The 17,015-nt window shown below is 37.0% G+C and overlaps 1 protein-coding gene across 2 annotated transcripts in view; it reads left to right on the plus strand.

The window, feature by feature from the left end:
* The window catches only part of epc1a (enhancer of polycomb homolog 1 (Drosophila) a), a 58,124-nt gene that overhangs the window by 21,902 nt on the left and 19,207 nt on the right, over positions 1-17,015 (plus strand). For both annotated transcript variants that reach the window (XM_056469231.1, XM_056469230.1), the window contains exons 2-5: positions 3,589-3,748; positions 10,926-11,071; positions 13,590-13,796; positions 14,595-14,743. In XM_056469231.1, the coding sequence (XP_056325206.1) occupies positions 3,649-3,748; positions 10,926-11,071; positions 13,590-13,796; positions 14,595-14,743 (602 nt within the window). In that variant the 5' untranslated portion in view covers positions 3,589-3,648. The remainder of the gene's footprint in view (positions 1-3,588; positions 3,749-10,925; positions 11,072-13,589; positions 13,797-14,594; positions 14,744-17,015) is intronic.

Below are 17,015 nucleotides of genomic sequence, written 5' to 3' on the forward strand. Positions count from 1 at the left end.
ATATATATATATTATAAATATTATAAGCTCCCCTTTGAATTTGTTTTCTTTTTTAAATATTTCCCAAATGATGTTTAACAAAGCAAAAACATTTTCACAGTATGTCTGATAACATTTTTTCTTCTGGAGAAAGTCTGTTTTATTTCAGCTAGAAAAAAAAATGTTTAAATCCATTTTAAGGTCAAAGTTATTAGCCCTTTTTAAGCTATATATTTTTTCGATAGTCTGCAGAACAAACCATCATTATACAATAACTTGCCTAATTACCCTAACCTGCCTAGTTAACCTGATTAACCTAGTAAAGCTTTTAAATGTCATTCTAAGCTGTATAGAAGTGTCTTGAAAAATATCTAGTCTAATATTATTTACTGTCATCATGGCAAAGATAAAAGAAATCAGTTATTAGAAATGTGTTATTAGAACTATTATGATTAGAAATGTGTTGAAAAAAATCTGCTCTCTGTTAAACAGAAATTGGGGAAAAAATAAACAGGGGGGCTAATATTTCTGTTTATTATATCTGGCAATGTTAATCCACAGTTCTCAAACACTGACATTTTTTTCTCCAAGAAACTAGAATTAGTGTTTTAAATCTGTTTGAAATTTTAGTTAGAACAGTATAGAATCAATGTAATGGTTGGAAATTTTCTTTTCATTCGTGCACTTAAAGGAGTGTCATATTTGTCGTCTGCAGTTTTATAGTAATTGAGAGCTTGCCAGTAGGGCTGCATGATATTGAAAAAATTACTTTTTTTCTTTTTTCTCTGCGATTTTATTTATTATTTTTTATACTTTTTTTTTTTTTTTTTTTTTTTTATAAATATTGCAATATGAATATAATTTATCAAGATGCCACATACGGTGGTCCCTCCTTATCTGTGGAAGTTACAATCTTAAAAATTGCTCACAATGGGGAAAATCTACGAAGTAGTCCGCTTAATTTTTTACAATTGTTATAGATGTTTTAAGGCTGTAAAACCCCTTACTACACTATTTTCTTTGACAGGCATTAACATTTTTACATTTTTCTCTTTTGTTTAAACACTCGCGTAACTTCTACCTTCCTTTAGTATGTCCAAAACTCGCGATGCTTAGCATCTTCCTCTGCTGCGGGTGCCTTTGAATGTTTTGGCGACGTTATGGGGGTTTTTTTGGGAGAAAACTTGCAAACATGCAGTCCAGCACTTCAGAGATCAAAGATTAATGTCAATTTGGCAAGCTGAATGCCTTCTGTACAGTACAGGAGACACGGCACTGAGAAGATTGATTAACAATGGTTAACACAATGTGCTAATCAGGACGCAGAACACAATGTGCTGTTAAAAAAGACATGTCAAATTGCACTAAAAATCTGCGAAAAGGTTAACCGTGTTATGGCGAGGGACCACTGTAACTCTGTTTGGACGAATTCATAAATTTTCATTGATTTGTGATGTTTTTTTTAGGGGAGTGAACCTAAAACTAACCCAACAATCATTAATGTCTAAAGACATTTTGGAAAACCTTCATTGATCCACTTCCATTGTTAAGTACTCTAGTCTTAATTATGGAAATAATTAAATGCAATTATTCTTTGTTTATTGTTTAAAAAATTTGATCATTTCTAGTTGGGGTGTCAAAATTAATTGTTTCTGGACAATTCTTTATCGGTTCAGTAATAATCATAACCGGTTGTGTACTGATCTCATTTTTCTCGTGCACTATAGCGCCGTAGCTTACTATGGCGAGGGAGGCAAGCGTGAGTATTTGCAATGCTCCAACTACTTAACGCAGAAACTGTGCACAATTTTACTGCATGTGTTTGCTGGACAATCTTTCACTGACACTTACAGCAGAAGCCCCTATTTTACTGCGATTGAGAAAATGAATGTAAATCTATTATGGATCGACGCTGCCGTTTATCAGTGTCACTCGTCGGTGAACAGCGCCAGAGCGTTAGAGCCTGTTCCAACCCTTTCTGTTGAGCATGTGACCAATCATAGGGGTGTAAGAAAGAAAGAACTCTCTAGACAATGCTCAGAAAGTGAGCGGGATATTTATATTTGCTTATTTGCTACAAACGCTCATGTTCTTGAGTGTTTAAAGGTACAGTTTATATATCTGACTGTTTGTATTAAAGGACAAAATTGTATTACAAATGGTATATAAATATATTTATACATTATAATACAAGAATTGTTGTGCTGTGATGATAAATATAAAACTGTGTATGAAAAGCATCATCAATGCACTGTGATGCACAGAGATATCGAATTGAACCAAATCGATGGCATGATAATCGTAACCGAACCATGAGACCAGTGTAGGTTCACAGCTCTTTTTCCAGTGCCCAAATGGTTTAATTTGTCTGTGATTATGTAGGTTTTCAAGCATTTCAAAAAAAATCTTTTTGGGTTAAACTTTGTTCTGAACTGCGATGTGACTATTGCAGATTCACACATTGTGAAATTGATGCTGAAATGAAATATTGTGCAGCCCTGCTTGCCAACACATTGATTTCATTAAAATATTTCCAACATTTTAGGCACAATATTGTTAAATAAAATGCTGTATTTTAAGTCTTGATTTATTTTTTTTGTGACAATCATTTATTTTTGTAAATCAGAACAAATCTGAATGAATGGTTCAATGAATAAATAACTTAAGACAGACCTCTTGCCACCAACTGGTTGTTGTAATGACGTTTTATTTTTTTCTATGACTGACAAACCCAATCCGAACTTTTTATTATTATTTGTTTATATTGCAAACCTCAAATATAGGGATGTAACGATTCACCTGACTTACGATACGATCCACAATACTAATCTCATGATACGCAATTTAGTCTTTTTTTTTTAAAAACAAAATCGTGTACAAGAACTTTTTTTTTTTTTTTTTTAAAATAAAATCTTTTCTGCAATAACTAAATTTCAATTTTAAATTAAAAAGAGAAAAATACCAACAAAAGAACTCTTTAATATAAACAAACTCAAACTTTGACTGCAGCGTAATTACAAATTTAAAACCAATTCTAAATCAAAAATGAACCATACAAAATATGAAAACACTGATCCACCGTGTGATCTCCATAACGTTAGCACTCATCACAGCAAGCAGAGATGCCAATCCTCCGGTCCGCGTGGTTTGGCCTATTAATAGCTTTTTTGCGTACATACGTCTGTCTCAGTAGTTTGTCATTGTGCTGCATCATATTCGTTGTTCTATTAGTGTATGTAAATGTATTTTTGCAGTATTTGCACACAGTTTTGTTTGTCTTGCGCACCTCACCACTGTCATTTTAGTCTGCCGCCCCACCTCTTGTGCTCATCGCTGATGTGCAGGTAAAGTGAGTTTGCGCCTGTAAAACATGTATCACAAATCTTTCAACATTTCAACCGAATTTTGAATTGTCACATGAGTTGATTTTTCAACTGGCTCACTGAGAATCGTTACATCCCTACTCCAAAGGGAAACAAATTGCCGCCAATAAACACAATGCAACTAGAAAGTCTGTTGTCCATCAACACTCATGTTTTTCCGTCATGTGACTTTGTGAATGGGAATGTTTAATGAATTATAGGTCTCTTTTTTTATGGTTTGCCACAGGAACACCATCTCCAGAGGGCGATTTCGGCCCAGCAGGTGTACGGAGAGAAGAGGGATAATATGGTGATTCCTGTCCCAGAGGCCGAAAGCAACATCGCCTACTATGACTCGCTCTACCCCGGAGACTTCAAGATGCCAAAGCAGCTCATTCACATACAGCGTGAGTTTGCAGTTTTTAATGAGCGCAAATGAATGCTAATGAGCCAGCCTTTTCTTATTGATGCAGTGTTTCAGGTGGTGCAGGTACTGGAGTGTTTGACTAAGAGGGACAAAGTGATTGAAACCATTGTTAGCTACATCTGTCCGCTGATTCCTGAACAGCAGGTGTTTTGTTGTGGTGTTTTTTGTTTCTTTTGTGAGTGGTTGGGGTTTGCAGGCTGTGCCATCTGCCACATCTTATACATTTGGGTGTTTTCACCTCAACTGATTGTTATAGATCTCCTGAAATACCCCTTTGTTTTAAAGGTGATTTATTACAATGAATGGACCGTTTGCATCATCTGCCACTAGCAAGTGAATTGAGAGAAGTTGCAAGCCTCATAGTGCTTATGAAGTGGGATTCTGAATTGTTTATTTTTAAAATGTACGCATGCTTTTCCCAAGACCAAAGAGCATAGAATCACCAAGAACCGACACGCTGTTGCTGTTTGGGAAACAGCCACTAGATGCCGCTAGCATCACGCGGCGAACATTTTGCAATGAAATTTCCAATAGAACAGCAGCACGGTTAACTAACACTAGACAGAATGAATTACAGTATTGAGTTAAATATGAGTTAAGATGTTTTATATAGAACTCTGTCTCTCTCGCGCGCCAGCACTGGGCCTCTCTTGCGTGTACTCGGCCTCTCTCGCATGTCAGCACTCGGCCTCTCTCGCGAGTCAACTCTCGGTCTCTCTCGCGTGCATTCGGTCTCTCTCCCTCATAGGGTTGGGTACCGAAACCCGGTGCCATTATAGCACCGGTACCTTTGTAACCGGTATGTACCGGATCAAATCAGCATATGAATTTCGGTGCCTAATTTCTGGTGCTGCGACAAGGAAGTAGGAAAGGGGTGCATCAAAGGCACACATAGGTACGCGTTGTCACACCATCTCTAAACATTTAATTCTAAACAACTTTGAGGAAAATGGACAGGTGATGTCAGGCGTTTGTTCTTGTTGCTTATAGGGAACGAACGCACGCAGTGCAGCACATTCAGTGAGCGAGAGCGACTCTTTAGATCAACACGCATGTTCATCAAATTTGCAACGTGACAACAACGTGAAGCAGATGATTTACAAAAGTTGCGTGTAAGGGGGAAACACGTCAAGCTTAATGACACATTTGCGGGCTCAAAGGCAGAGGAATGCACTGTCTCTGACATCATTTGGCACTTTCAATGAGTACGTACATGGACACTAATGCTCCGATTTTAATATGATTTAGACAATACTCTAATTTAGAGGCTAGACTACCATGTAAACAGTGATTTTTGACAACCTTGAAAGGACCACAGACACCTGCGTCGTGAAATGCGAAGGTTTTTTCTTTCCATTTAACGCGCGGTATCAAATTCCATTAAAAGAGCACTCTTCCACCAGTTCCCGTGTCCCCCTAAATTTGGAATCGTATTTTTTGTGTCAACTCCACGGAGAAGCAAGATCAGCCATCGATGGCAAACTGCGGAGATATGACTGAGGTGTCATATCTAGGTGTCACGAGCACTCGCTCTCTCAGGCACTCGCTCTCTCTGTCATTACGGTGCTGCGCGCATTAGCCTAGTTCCCTGCATTCGTCAGAGGTTGACGCCCAAATGACACAGGTAATAGCGATTTTAACGCTTTTAATATACTAAGTGCTCGGCTATGCAGAGACACCATTATTAATCAGATTTCTAGTGTACATGGTTTTACGTTAGGAAATGCAGTATTGAATTTACAAACAGTCGGCAAGTACCAAAAACAGATGTAACACATTGATCAAATGTAGTTTTCAGTCACGCTCATGTAAGTCATATTCAACTCGTTCAGTTTTGCTTTCATTCATTTTTGATTCGTTTTCAACACATGGTTTATTTACAACACATTTTTAAACATAATAGTTTAACTAACTCATTTCTAATATCTGCTTTTTTATCTACCCTATAGTGACAGTCATTGCATAACATTTTACTAGTTATTTTGCAAGACAGTTGTATTCAGACAAAGTCCCTTTAAGTATTTTAAAGTCTTTCATTCAGATTAAAGTGTAATTTAAAGACCTAATCAGTTAACTACGAGAGTTGAAATAATTAGTCAAGTTATTTTGTAAATTATTTGTTGTGTATATAAAAAAATATACAGTAAATATTTCTTAATAATACTGACCTTTTTTTTTAATTAAAAACTGCTTTCATACAAGAAAAAAACAATAAGATATACAACTTATTATGACTCCAGAATAATAATTTTTTTAGGAAACCCTGAAAATGTTCAGAAACATTATTTTAAATAAATGAGAGGGCAAAAAAGGCAATTCATGTAAACACCTTGATCATATTATTGTCTCATTCAGATTAAGGCAAATCATTAGATTACTGATACCCATGTAAACACAGTCACAAGCCCCAACCCTAGAAAAAAAGGAGTTCAGTATCTGATGACAGCCTTTTCACAGGTTATTAGTAAGCTAATGTAATTTCATTATGCAAATCTTAAATTTATGCAAACCAACAAATGATCAAAGGAAATATATTCATGTAATTCAAATATATAAAATATGGATTGATGTTTACTTTAAACTTTAATAAAATTGTTCTATTAAAATAATTTTTTAAAAGATTTTGTCAAGTAAAACATTTTCCTAGAGTTATCCACCATACTTTTGTGGCTCAAAAGTATCGGTTCAGGCACCGTTTTGGCACCGGTACCGTTTTAAAAGTATCGATTTAGCACCGGTATTGGAAAAATCCCAAACGATACCCAACCCTACTCCCTACCACTCGGTCTCTCTCGCGTGTACGTTGCCTCTCTCGCGTGCATTCAGTCTCTGCGTTCGCTTGACATTTGTCCACTCTGGTGCCTCATACTGTCTGTCTATCTTTCTGTCTGTCTGTCTGTCTGTCTGTCTGTCTGTCTGTCTGTCTGTCTGTCTGTCTGTCTGTCTGTCTGTCTGTGTGTGAATAAGAGAGAGAGTGTGATGCTGTGCGTCGCTGGATTGGTGTTGTCTATATGTGTGTGAATGAGAGAGAGCGTGGTGCTGTGTGTGTGTGTGTGTGTGTTTATACAGACAGCTTGTTATAGGCTGTCTGGACTCAATAAAATTTAGTCCGCCCAAGCCTAATGAACCGTGACTCATCGAGATATCGAATTGAACCAAATCGATGGCATGATAATCGTAACCGAACCGTGAGACCAGTGTAGGTTCACACCTCTATTGATTATAATGGTTTTTGCTTTAATGTGACTAATGGTGTATTAATTGTCGGTTCCTCAGAACAAAAAGTAAAACGCAGAAAAAAGTAATATGATGTGATTACAGAGAACTGTCTGGCAGTAGTCTGAGAAGTTCTATCTCTTACTGCAGTCAGTTTCAATGTGTTTCTTACTACTTTTTTCTTCATTGTATTGAATTGTACAATTTTACTTCACAGTAAATCTTCCTAGTAAAATGTAAAGAAAAGCTTAATGTGTGTCATTTAGTCTGACGTAGTACTGCAATATGCATAGGTTCAGTGTCTGTGTGGGGTAGCTAATATTTAACTGGCACGACTTGAATTTTCATGGCTGCTGACTGATTCCTCGATCTTGACTCGTGTGTTGTAGGTTAGAGAGTGTCTAGTTGAATTTAAGTGAGTCTGGCGGCCCCTGGGGTGTGTGTAATGGGAGCAGGAGGTGTCCTGCTGTCAAAGAACGACTGAACATACGCTCACACACACCAGATGAGAGGATGAGGGAGGGGATAAAGGGGAACTGAGGACGAGGCATGGGGAACTGTTTGAAACACAGTAAAAATGGTGAAGTGTGTTTAAGAGATGCTCTAGGGATATGTGAGGGTGCAAAACACAGGACTGACTTAATGTGTGTTTTAACAACACTCCTTTAAATGAGTAACAGATCTTTTTGTTTTTTAACTTTTGTAGATATTTTGTAGTCAAAACTGGAGATTGTTTTGGACAACAACTAAGATTTATGTTAGATTTAGGAGATGGTAAATCAGAAATTGATTATGCTATAATAATAAACAAAGTAGTAGCCCATTTAGATAAAAAACAGAGTCTGTGAAAGGTTATTTAGAACAAGATTACATTGAAATTGTTAGAAAATGAAAGCTGTTCTACTTTTTTCAGTCTAGTAGCAGTAAATGTTATTATATACATCATACTTTTATAAACTTCTTAGGCTTAATGTTGTAATATGAGTTGGTGAGCAAAAGAGCTGTTGTTTTTAAATCCTGCTCATTTAAATATTAAACAATGTGAATTCTCATTGGCTGCTGCTATTAATTAAGCACATCATGTGATATTTTTGAACTCGCTACAGGAATACGTGGAATTTGTCTTGATTGAAACGTCATCATAATCCTTAGAAATAGTGTAGTGGCTAGGGGTGTAGTGGCTCAGTTATTGTTTTAACAATGGGTGAGTTAATACTATGAAGCATGTTTCTCTTCACAATAAACTAAAACAAGGCAGTTACTGTATGGTGAAGCTTATTAGAATGTAGTTAACCCTTATGTTATTAATTTAAAAAAAAAGTATGTCTGTGTATAAATAATTAAATTTATCATGACAAAACAAAAACAAAAAATCACTGTTTCATTTTTATAAGATAATACTACATTCACCGGGCACTTTATTAGGTACACTTTACTAGTACCGGGTTGTATCCCCTTTTGCCTTAAGAACTGCCTTAATCCTTCATGGCATAGATTCAACAAGGTACTGGAAATATTCCTTAGAGTTTGGTCCAAATTGACATGATAGCATCACACAGTTGCTGCAGATTTGTCGGCTGCACATCCATGATGCGAATCTCCCGTTCCACCACATCCCAAAGGTGCTCTATTGGATTTCGATCTGGTGACTGTGGAGGCCATTTGAGTACAGTGAACTCAGGCCCCATTTACACTAATACGTTTTAGTTTTAAAATGGCGTTTTAGAATGAAAACGATCCGCGTCCACACTAGCGTTTCACCCAGCATTTCTGAACACTCTCCGTCTACATTAAAACGGTAAAATCACATCACGTGACCACACGCACTCCGGCATGCACTGCAGCTTGCTTTGAGCACATACCCATAGGAGAGCTGTGCGCGTCGGACTGTTCATCAAGGATCTACTGCTGGATCCAATCTATATATGTTAAACGTGATATTTACCTCATCTTGTTGTCTATATCTAACAACATATTCCCCGACTCTATTACTTGTTCTCAGGTAACGTGTTCTGACTGAGCGCAAAGATAAGTTAGGTTAATATATTAATTAATGTAACCCTGGACTCTGATTCTGCACATCTGACTGATTGCTTGTCTTTATTTCCTGTGTTGTATAAACTTATTGTACATTATACTTTTATAATGGCCCTTATTGATTATTAAAACGATATTTAATGAAGGAGAGGGTATGTTTCGCATTTTCAATGAAAATGAAAGGAGGCAGTTATGTTATAGGCTCCGTTTTGTTATAAATATGCATGAAAATAACGGTCATTATGCAGCTACACGACGCCTCAACATTTTTGATGATAACGGCCATTAAGTTGCTAATATCAAAATGAAAATTGACAGTTCTTTATATCATGTTTTCGTTTTATTGTTAAGGTTGTGAAACAGCATAGCCAGGGGGATTGGATTGAGGTTATAAAGTAGCCTGTTCCCTTTGAAGATTTACCCGATGGGTCCTCGGGAGTTTGTTTTCCATATCCGTTTCCATACCGCCTCCGTTTCAGATGTCTTCGTTTTCCCCCCATCCACACAGACACGGAGCAGCAGCGTTTTAGAATGAAAACGGCCTCTCTAGCATTTTCAAAACTCCGGCATAAAGTGGATGGATGGTGTAACCGTAGCAAAACTTATGCATTTTAAAACTAAAATGTAGTAGTGTAAACGGGGCCTCAGTGACTACGTTTGGACATCAGTAATCGAATTATTTGCTTTAATCTAATTAAGAGAATAATAAGACTAAGGCGTTTACATGAGTTGCTTTTTGAATGTTCCTTTCATGATCGCGTTTTACATGTTATAGCACATAATTCGATTAACGTCATTGCATCACCGCGCTATCCGCATTTCCTCCGGAGTTTCATGTAATTTCAGGTGTTTCATTTATAATTTGTCGACTTTAACTGCAGTTTAGCACTTTCATTCGGGAACATTTCATGCACGCCCCCCGTGACAAACGAGATATTGGATGCAACTATGACCTGCTGGAAGAGTGTTGTTTTAATAGAAGTCCATACCGCATGCTGAACGGAAGACAAAAAAACTCTGCATTTCACGATGCAGGTGTCTGTGGTCTGCACTGACTCAGAGATGCTTTTCTGCATACCTCGGTTGTAACGAGTGGTTATTTGAGTTACTGTTGTCTTTCTATCCGCTGGAATCAGTCTGGCCATTCTCCTCTGACCTCTGGCATCAACAAGGCATTTGCGCCCACAGAACTGCCACTCACTGGATATTTTCTCTTTTTCAGACCATTCTCTGTAAACCCTAGATATAGTTTTGTGTGAAAATCCCAATAGATCAGCAGTTTCTGAAATACTCAGACCAGCCCGTCTGTTACCAACAACCATGCCACGTTCAAAGTCACTTAAATCCCCTTTCTTCCCCATTCTGATCTCGGTTTGAACTGCAGCAGATCGTCTTGACAATGTCTGCATGCCTTAATGCCTTGAGTTGCTGCCATGTGATTTTCCTGCTTAGAATTTGTGCTATCAAGCAGTTGGACAGGTGTACCTAATAAAGTGGCTGGTGAGTGTATTTCACAGTGCAGTTTTCCTGAAAATTTGCGAATAAGCACTGCTGTTTAAGAGTGATTTTGGTCTAATTGAATCTAAATTGTAGAAGTGTTCAGTGAATCCGTGCACTTTCTACTGGTCTTTTATTGTTATCATTTTCAATATTACACACCCTAAAAGCAGCCAATTAGATTGAAACTGGCTATTTCAACTGGTGTTTAGAACTTATATCTGCAAAATGCACTTGAGCGCACATTCAGTTTCGGCTAAAACAAAATAGCACTTTAAAAAAGAAAAATTGCTAAACTGTCAGACCCCAGAACTGACTGCAAACATTTAGATGCCAGAGTCTGTCTGAAAAGAGTTCGAAGCTTTGTTTGAGTGTTTAACCTTCAGTGTCTGCCTCTCTCTCTGCAGCTTTCAGTCTGGATACGGAGCAGCCGGACTACGATCTAGACTTGGAGGATGAGGTTTTTGTGAATAAGCTGAAGAAGAAGCTGGAGGTGGAGGCTCTGCAATTCGAGGAGATGATTGACAGATTGGAGAAAGGCAGCGGACAGCAGGTTATTAAAAAGATTCACCACTTACAATGTGAACTGCAGAGAAAAAAAAACCTTAGGGATTTCAGTCAGTAATGCTAGAAACTTTAAATTGAAAGTTAAAGTGAGTCTGCTAAACCTTTCTGTCTGAATCCAGCAAACCTGACATTTATTAAAGGGATAGTTCACCCAAAAATAAAAGTTCACTCACCATTTACTTCACTTGTTATAGACCTTTTTAGGTTATTCTGTTGAACAAAAGTGTAAGTATATTAAAGAATAATGCAAATTTGTAAGTATTTATTTTACTTGCTATGGATGTCAGTGGCTCCCCATTTACAGGATATCATCTTTTGTGTTCAGCAGAAAACAAATTAACTCAAAGATTTGACTAAATGATAGGTAAATATTTCTGTTTTATGTGAACTATTCTTTCAAGTTAAAATTGGAGACTGACTGATTAAAAAAAATAATAGGAATGATGAAGTGTTTTGATTAAAATATGTTTTTTGCTTTTAATAATTCTTAAAGTTGGTCCGATACTATTATTGGAAATATTCACTGATACTGCAAAAATTCAAGCATTGGTATTGGCGAGTATTTCAAACCATAAACCAATCCGATACCATCTTTTTGAATGGGACATCTGCCCACTAGCTTTGCTTAACACTGCAAACCTGGAATCAGTTCCTCTGCCACAACAACCACTCTTAGAGCAGCGAAGTGTGCTCTTGAATTTTTATTTCCAAAATGTTTCTAAATTTTAATTTTAATAAAATATATGAATAGGTTAATATTAAAATAAATTTTAATAGGTTATTCAGGGTTCATACGGTTATGAAAAACCTGAAAAAGTCATGGAATTTTGACATGGTATTTTCAGACCTGGAAAAGTTTAGGAAAAACAGAAAAACCCACAAAGTTTGGAAGTCATGGAAAACAAATCTCTGTATACTTGAATATAGGTTAGTTGTCTTGACTTCTATTCTGTATCTATTCTTCTATTCTCTATCCTTGGCCAAACATATACTCACATTATTAGTGTGGTTGTAAGCATCATCTAAATCAATTTAACATAGATATAAATGATAAATTGAAACTAAATAGATTGCTGCGTGTTTTATGATATGTTGTAATAAATTTGAACATGCATTGTTTTTCTTTTACCACGCATATGTAGACATTGCATGAAACATTAGGTCATGAAAATTTACTCTTGGAAAAGTCATGGAATTTTAGTAGTAAAAATGTGTATGAACCCTGTATTCATATTAATTTTTATTTCTTATTTGTAAATAATTTGTAAACAGTTCTACTGAAACAGATTTATTTTTTATTTAATTGGTTCAGGGTGTTTGATTTGCGGCTACAGGCTGGTTTATGCTTCTGCGTCGAGTCATCCGCGGCGCCTGCCTTGTGTGTAGCTGTGCATTTATACTTCTTGTTTGTGTTGCTTTGCAATAACACTTCTGAAACGCTAACTGGCAGTAGGTTTTTATGCTCCTCTGTGCCGAGTTTCTTTGCTCTCAGCACCGCCCATGCTCGTCACCAGTACCAAGCAAACTAATCACAGAGCTTGCGATACGCGTCGTTGCAACGTGTAGTTACATTAATTGAGAGGAGCACATCAGCGTCGGCATCAGCCACAGCAAGGACTATGCGACCGCATGAAGGCTGCGCCGGTCCATATGCGTGCGCTTGACGCAGAAGTATAAATCAGCCTTTATTCTTAAGTACAATTAGCCCATTTCAAGTACAGTAAATGATATTACTGTTATATGTCTGAAAATAAAAATATCAGATAATAAAAGTACTCACTGTACTCAGTAAAGCTGTGTGATTAATCGAAAATTGCAATCGAAATTTTAACCGTTGTGATTAGTTAATCACAAGGGGCTACAATAATTACTTTCCCACATCCAGAGCAAATGCGTGACTGCTGTCTGTGTGTGACAGTCTTACTAGCCAATTGATTGAGCACACATTTGTTCTGCCCAATCAGAATTGCACAACTAAACTACGCCCACAATAAAAAAAAAAAAAGAGGAGTACAAACAGGAAAGCGCTGGTGGATTACGGTCTGCTGCTTCAGAATCATTAATAGATGAATTAATATTAAAAAAAAAAGCATTTGTAATATGGTAATATTTTTTTTTTTTTCAAAAACAGGTCATTTGTAAGAGCTGTCGTAGAATTGTTGCCACTGCTTAGATTATTGAGCTGAAGCTTGACTATAAAATTAAGTTGTTAATCAAATCACAATATGTGTTAAATTCGCAATTAGATATTTTCCCCAAATCGCACAGCCCTAGTACTCGGTAAATACTCAATTTATTGTATATGTTTGTTCATGTTTTAACAATGCCCAAGTCTGAATTGCACCATAAAATAATTCACACTCAGGTATCGGTTTAGTACTCTGTATCGGCCGATACCCTGAGCTCAGGTATCAGAATCAGTGTTGGGAAGAGAATTCTTTACATTTGACTTATTTTTTATTAATATGTTATCCATTCATTTATCATTTCTTTCTGTACCACAGCTGGTGACTCTTCAGGAAGCAAAGCTTTTACTGAAGGAGGATGACGAGCTGATACGTGAGGTGTTTGAGTACTGGAGCAGGAAGAGGAAACTGTCAAAATACGGATCCCTCATCCCAAATATTAGGCAGGAAAAGCGGGATGGATCCAGCACAAATGATCCCTACGTGGCCTTCAGGCGCAGGACGGAGAAGATGCAGACGAGAAAGGTGAGCGATGCTGTAGCAGTATCGATGTTGTGCTCTTAATCCTTTAATGCTATTCCGCTAACAAGCTGAATAGATGAAAGCAACTCAATACAGCGGTCTCTTTAGTCGATCATCCTGCCCTAAAAGCAGCTGTAATCGACACTTTAATACCCCTTTTTTCCTACCTGAAGTCCACATCATCTTGTAGTTACAGCGTCTGTTAAGTGAACCTAGCTAAGAAGACATATTGGAGAAGAACTAAAGATGGAGTTATAAATGAACTATCCTTTTTAATATATATCAAAATATAAATAAAGGGTTGCAACTTCTGTTTCATGCGGATTTTAAGTAAAATGTCTGGTGCTTATAAAGGGTGTTTCTACAGATGGTTTCTGTTAAGTGAACCTAGCTAAGAAGACATATTGGAGAATAACTAAAGACAGAGTTAAAAATTAACTATCCTTTTTAATATCTATCAAAATATAAATAAAGGGTCGCAACTTCTGTTTCATTCAGATTTTAAGGAAAATGTCTGGTGCATATAAAGGGTATTTCAACAGGTGGTTTGTCAGGCCCACTCACCTGTGCAAGGCTCACTCAGAAATGCACAGTGTTTTTATAGAGATATAAAATGTTTAAAAAAAAATAATTTATTTTAACCCTTTAACATTTTGAAGTCTTTCTCAAAGAATTGTTGAAGCTTGTGTTAAACAATTGGTTATTTAGTTTTCCTTCTCTGTGGTCTTTTCTACCCACTAAACTGTAGTGTTACTATTAACTTTCATTTTAATGTTGTTGGTATCGTTGTTTGCTTCCTAGAACCGGAAGAATGACGAGGCGTCCTATGAGAAGATGCTCAAATTAAGAAGGGACTTGAGTAGAGCCGTCACCATCCTGGAGATGATCAAGAAGCGAGAAAAGAGCAAACGAGAACTGCTTCACCTCACACTGGAGATTGTGGAGAAGAGGTACATGCAGAAGCCGATTTATCAGAGCTGTTATGTTGTATATACAGTGATTAGCGTAAGTCAGTACACCCCTCACAGATCTCTCAAATTTTAATTAATGTTTTCTATAGTATGCAATATTAAACCTGTGCACATACATTAGATTAGTTATATCTGGAGCTAATCTAAACAAGATAACTTTAGATCAGGTGCAACAATTAGTACACAAATTAATACTTTAGGGGAAAATATTATTCATTCATTCATTCATTTTCTTTTCGGCTTAGTCTCTTTATTAATCTGGGGTCGCCACAGCGGAATGAACTGCTAACTTATCCAGCATATGTTTTACGCAGCGGATGCCCTTCCAGCTGCAACCTATCTCTGGGAAACATCCATACACACTCATTCACATTCGTACACTACAGACAATTTAGCCTACCCAATTCACCTATTACGCATGTCTTTGGACTTGTGGGGGAAACCGGAGCACCCGGAGGAAACCCACGCGAACATGCAAACTAACCCAGCCGAGGCTCGAACCAACGACCTTCTTGCTGTGAGGTGACCGCACTACCTACAGGTCTCTGAGAAAATATATAAAAGAAAAGCAAAAATCAAATGAAACAAAAAAATAGTTAAAATAACGTATTTTTTATATGTTAGTATCATTATTGTTAGTTTTAAGATATCTTTAAGCTAGCGTGCTATAAAACAGTGACAATTCACTGATATAAAATTGATATAAACATGTAAAGCTTGTAGGTTTTCACTTCCGCCTAAATGGATTAATTCACATACCCTCATACTTTTGATTATCACATCATAACCAATCAAATGCTCTCTAGTATCTGACATGCCCCGCCCCCTTGTAGAAGCTTCTCATTTGCTTTTCATTTGAGGTGCTTGAGCTCAATCGCTCTCACTGGCAGAGCGGTGTTAAAACAAAATGCTTTTGGCAGTTTTTTAAGGAGGCGGAGGAGCTAAGCTATGTCCTGCCCTATCTTCCTGTTTGGGTTGAGATTACGTCAAACATCGGATAAAAATGCACCAAAGCTCTTGACAGGATCTTTAATTCAACTTTTTTGCTAAATTTTGTTTGTATTTAAAAGTGATATTTTTCAACCGGAACAAATAACATGCGAGTTGTGACTTTTAAAAAAACAATTTTCCTAAAGAAATGGACCCCTGTCATAAGGCTGGGCGATTAATCGAAATCGACGTTCAAAACCTGTAAGTGATCAAATTTTTTCCGGTTCGATTTTTTCAATTACTCTAACAGAAATGCACGATTTAAAATATTATTTACAAGATAAACAAGGGTTATTTTATTTGAAGAGAAACAGCTTATTTTATACTTTTAATATCAAAACATTGAAAAGTATTGTGACTGTTGGTTTCAGGCAATGTATGTTTTAATTTCTGTTGTTCAACATTGATGTTCTATAAATTATCATAGATAGTAGATAGTGTGTTTTCTTCAAACATTTTTTAAATACAGTAATGCACCCTTCAAATCTATAGCATAATATACTGTACAAAACTTGTCAGTGAACTATAGCGGTGTGAACCTACACTGGTCTCACGGTTCGGTTACAATTATCATGCCCATTCGGTTCAATTCGATATCTCGGCGCATCACAGTGCATTGACGATGCTTTCCATACACATTTTTATATTTTACTCCACAGGCGCCTATGAGTGACACTGATAAACTGCAGCTATGCAGTGTTGCCAGATTGGGCGGTTTTTGGATAGGCATTACGGCGGGTCTTGGATCGTTTTTGGGCTGGAATCAGTCAGCTACATCTGGTAACACTGCAGCGGCAATCATGATCCATGATAGACGTGGTGGAGAAAACTTGCACGCTCATGTCTGTATCCAGAAGTATCGCTGTAACAGCCGAGAGGAGAGGAAAAGTCACGCAGCCGGTCAAATGGGCCACAGTGAGAGAGAGAAATAGAGTTTACTTTCATTCTCTCAATCGCAGTGAATAAGGCTTTCTGCTGTAATTGTCAGTGAAAGACTGTCCAGCAAACACACACGCAGTAAAATTGTGCAGTTTTTGTGTTTTTTAAGTAGTTGAAGCGTTTTAAATACTACCTCGCCTCCCTTGCCAAAGTAAGCTACTTGCATAGCGCATATGTGATAAATGACATCAGCACATAATAACCGGCTATGATTATTACTGAACTGATATCGAATTGTCTGCGTCTGCATATCGGTGCACCAAAGAAACAATTAATTTTGACACCCTTGTGAACTAAGAGGGCAAAAAAATAAATTAAATAA

Source organism: Danio aesculapii, chromosome 12 (assembly GCF_903798145.1).
Source record: "Danio aesculapii chromosome 12, fDanAes4.1, whole genome shotgun sequence".
Lineage (NCBI taxonomy): Eukaryota > Metazoa > Chordata > Actinopteri > Cypriniformes > Danionidae > Danio > Danio aesculapii.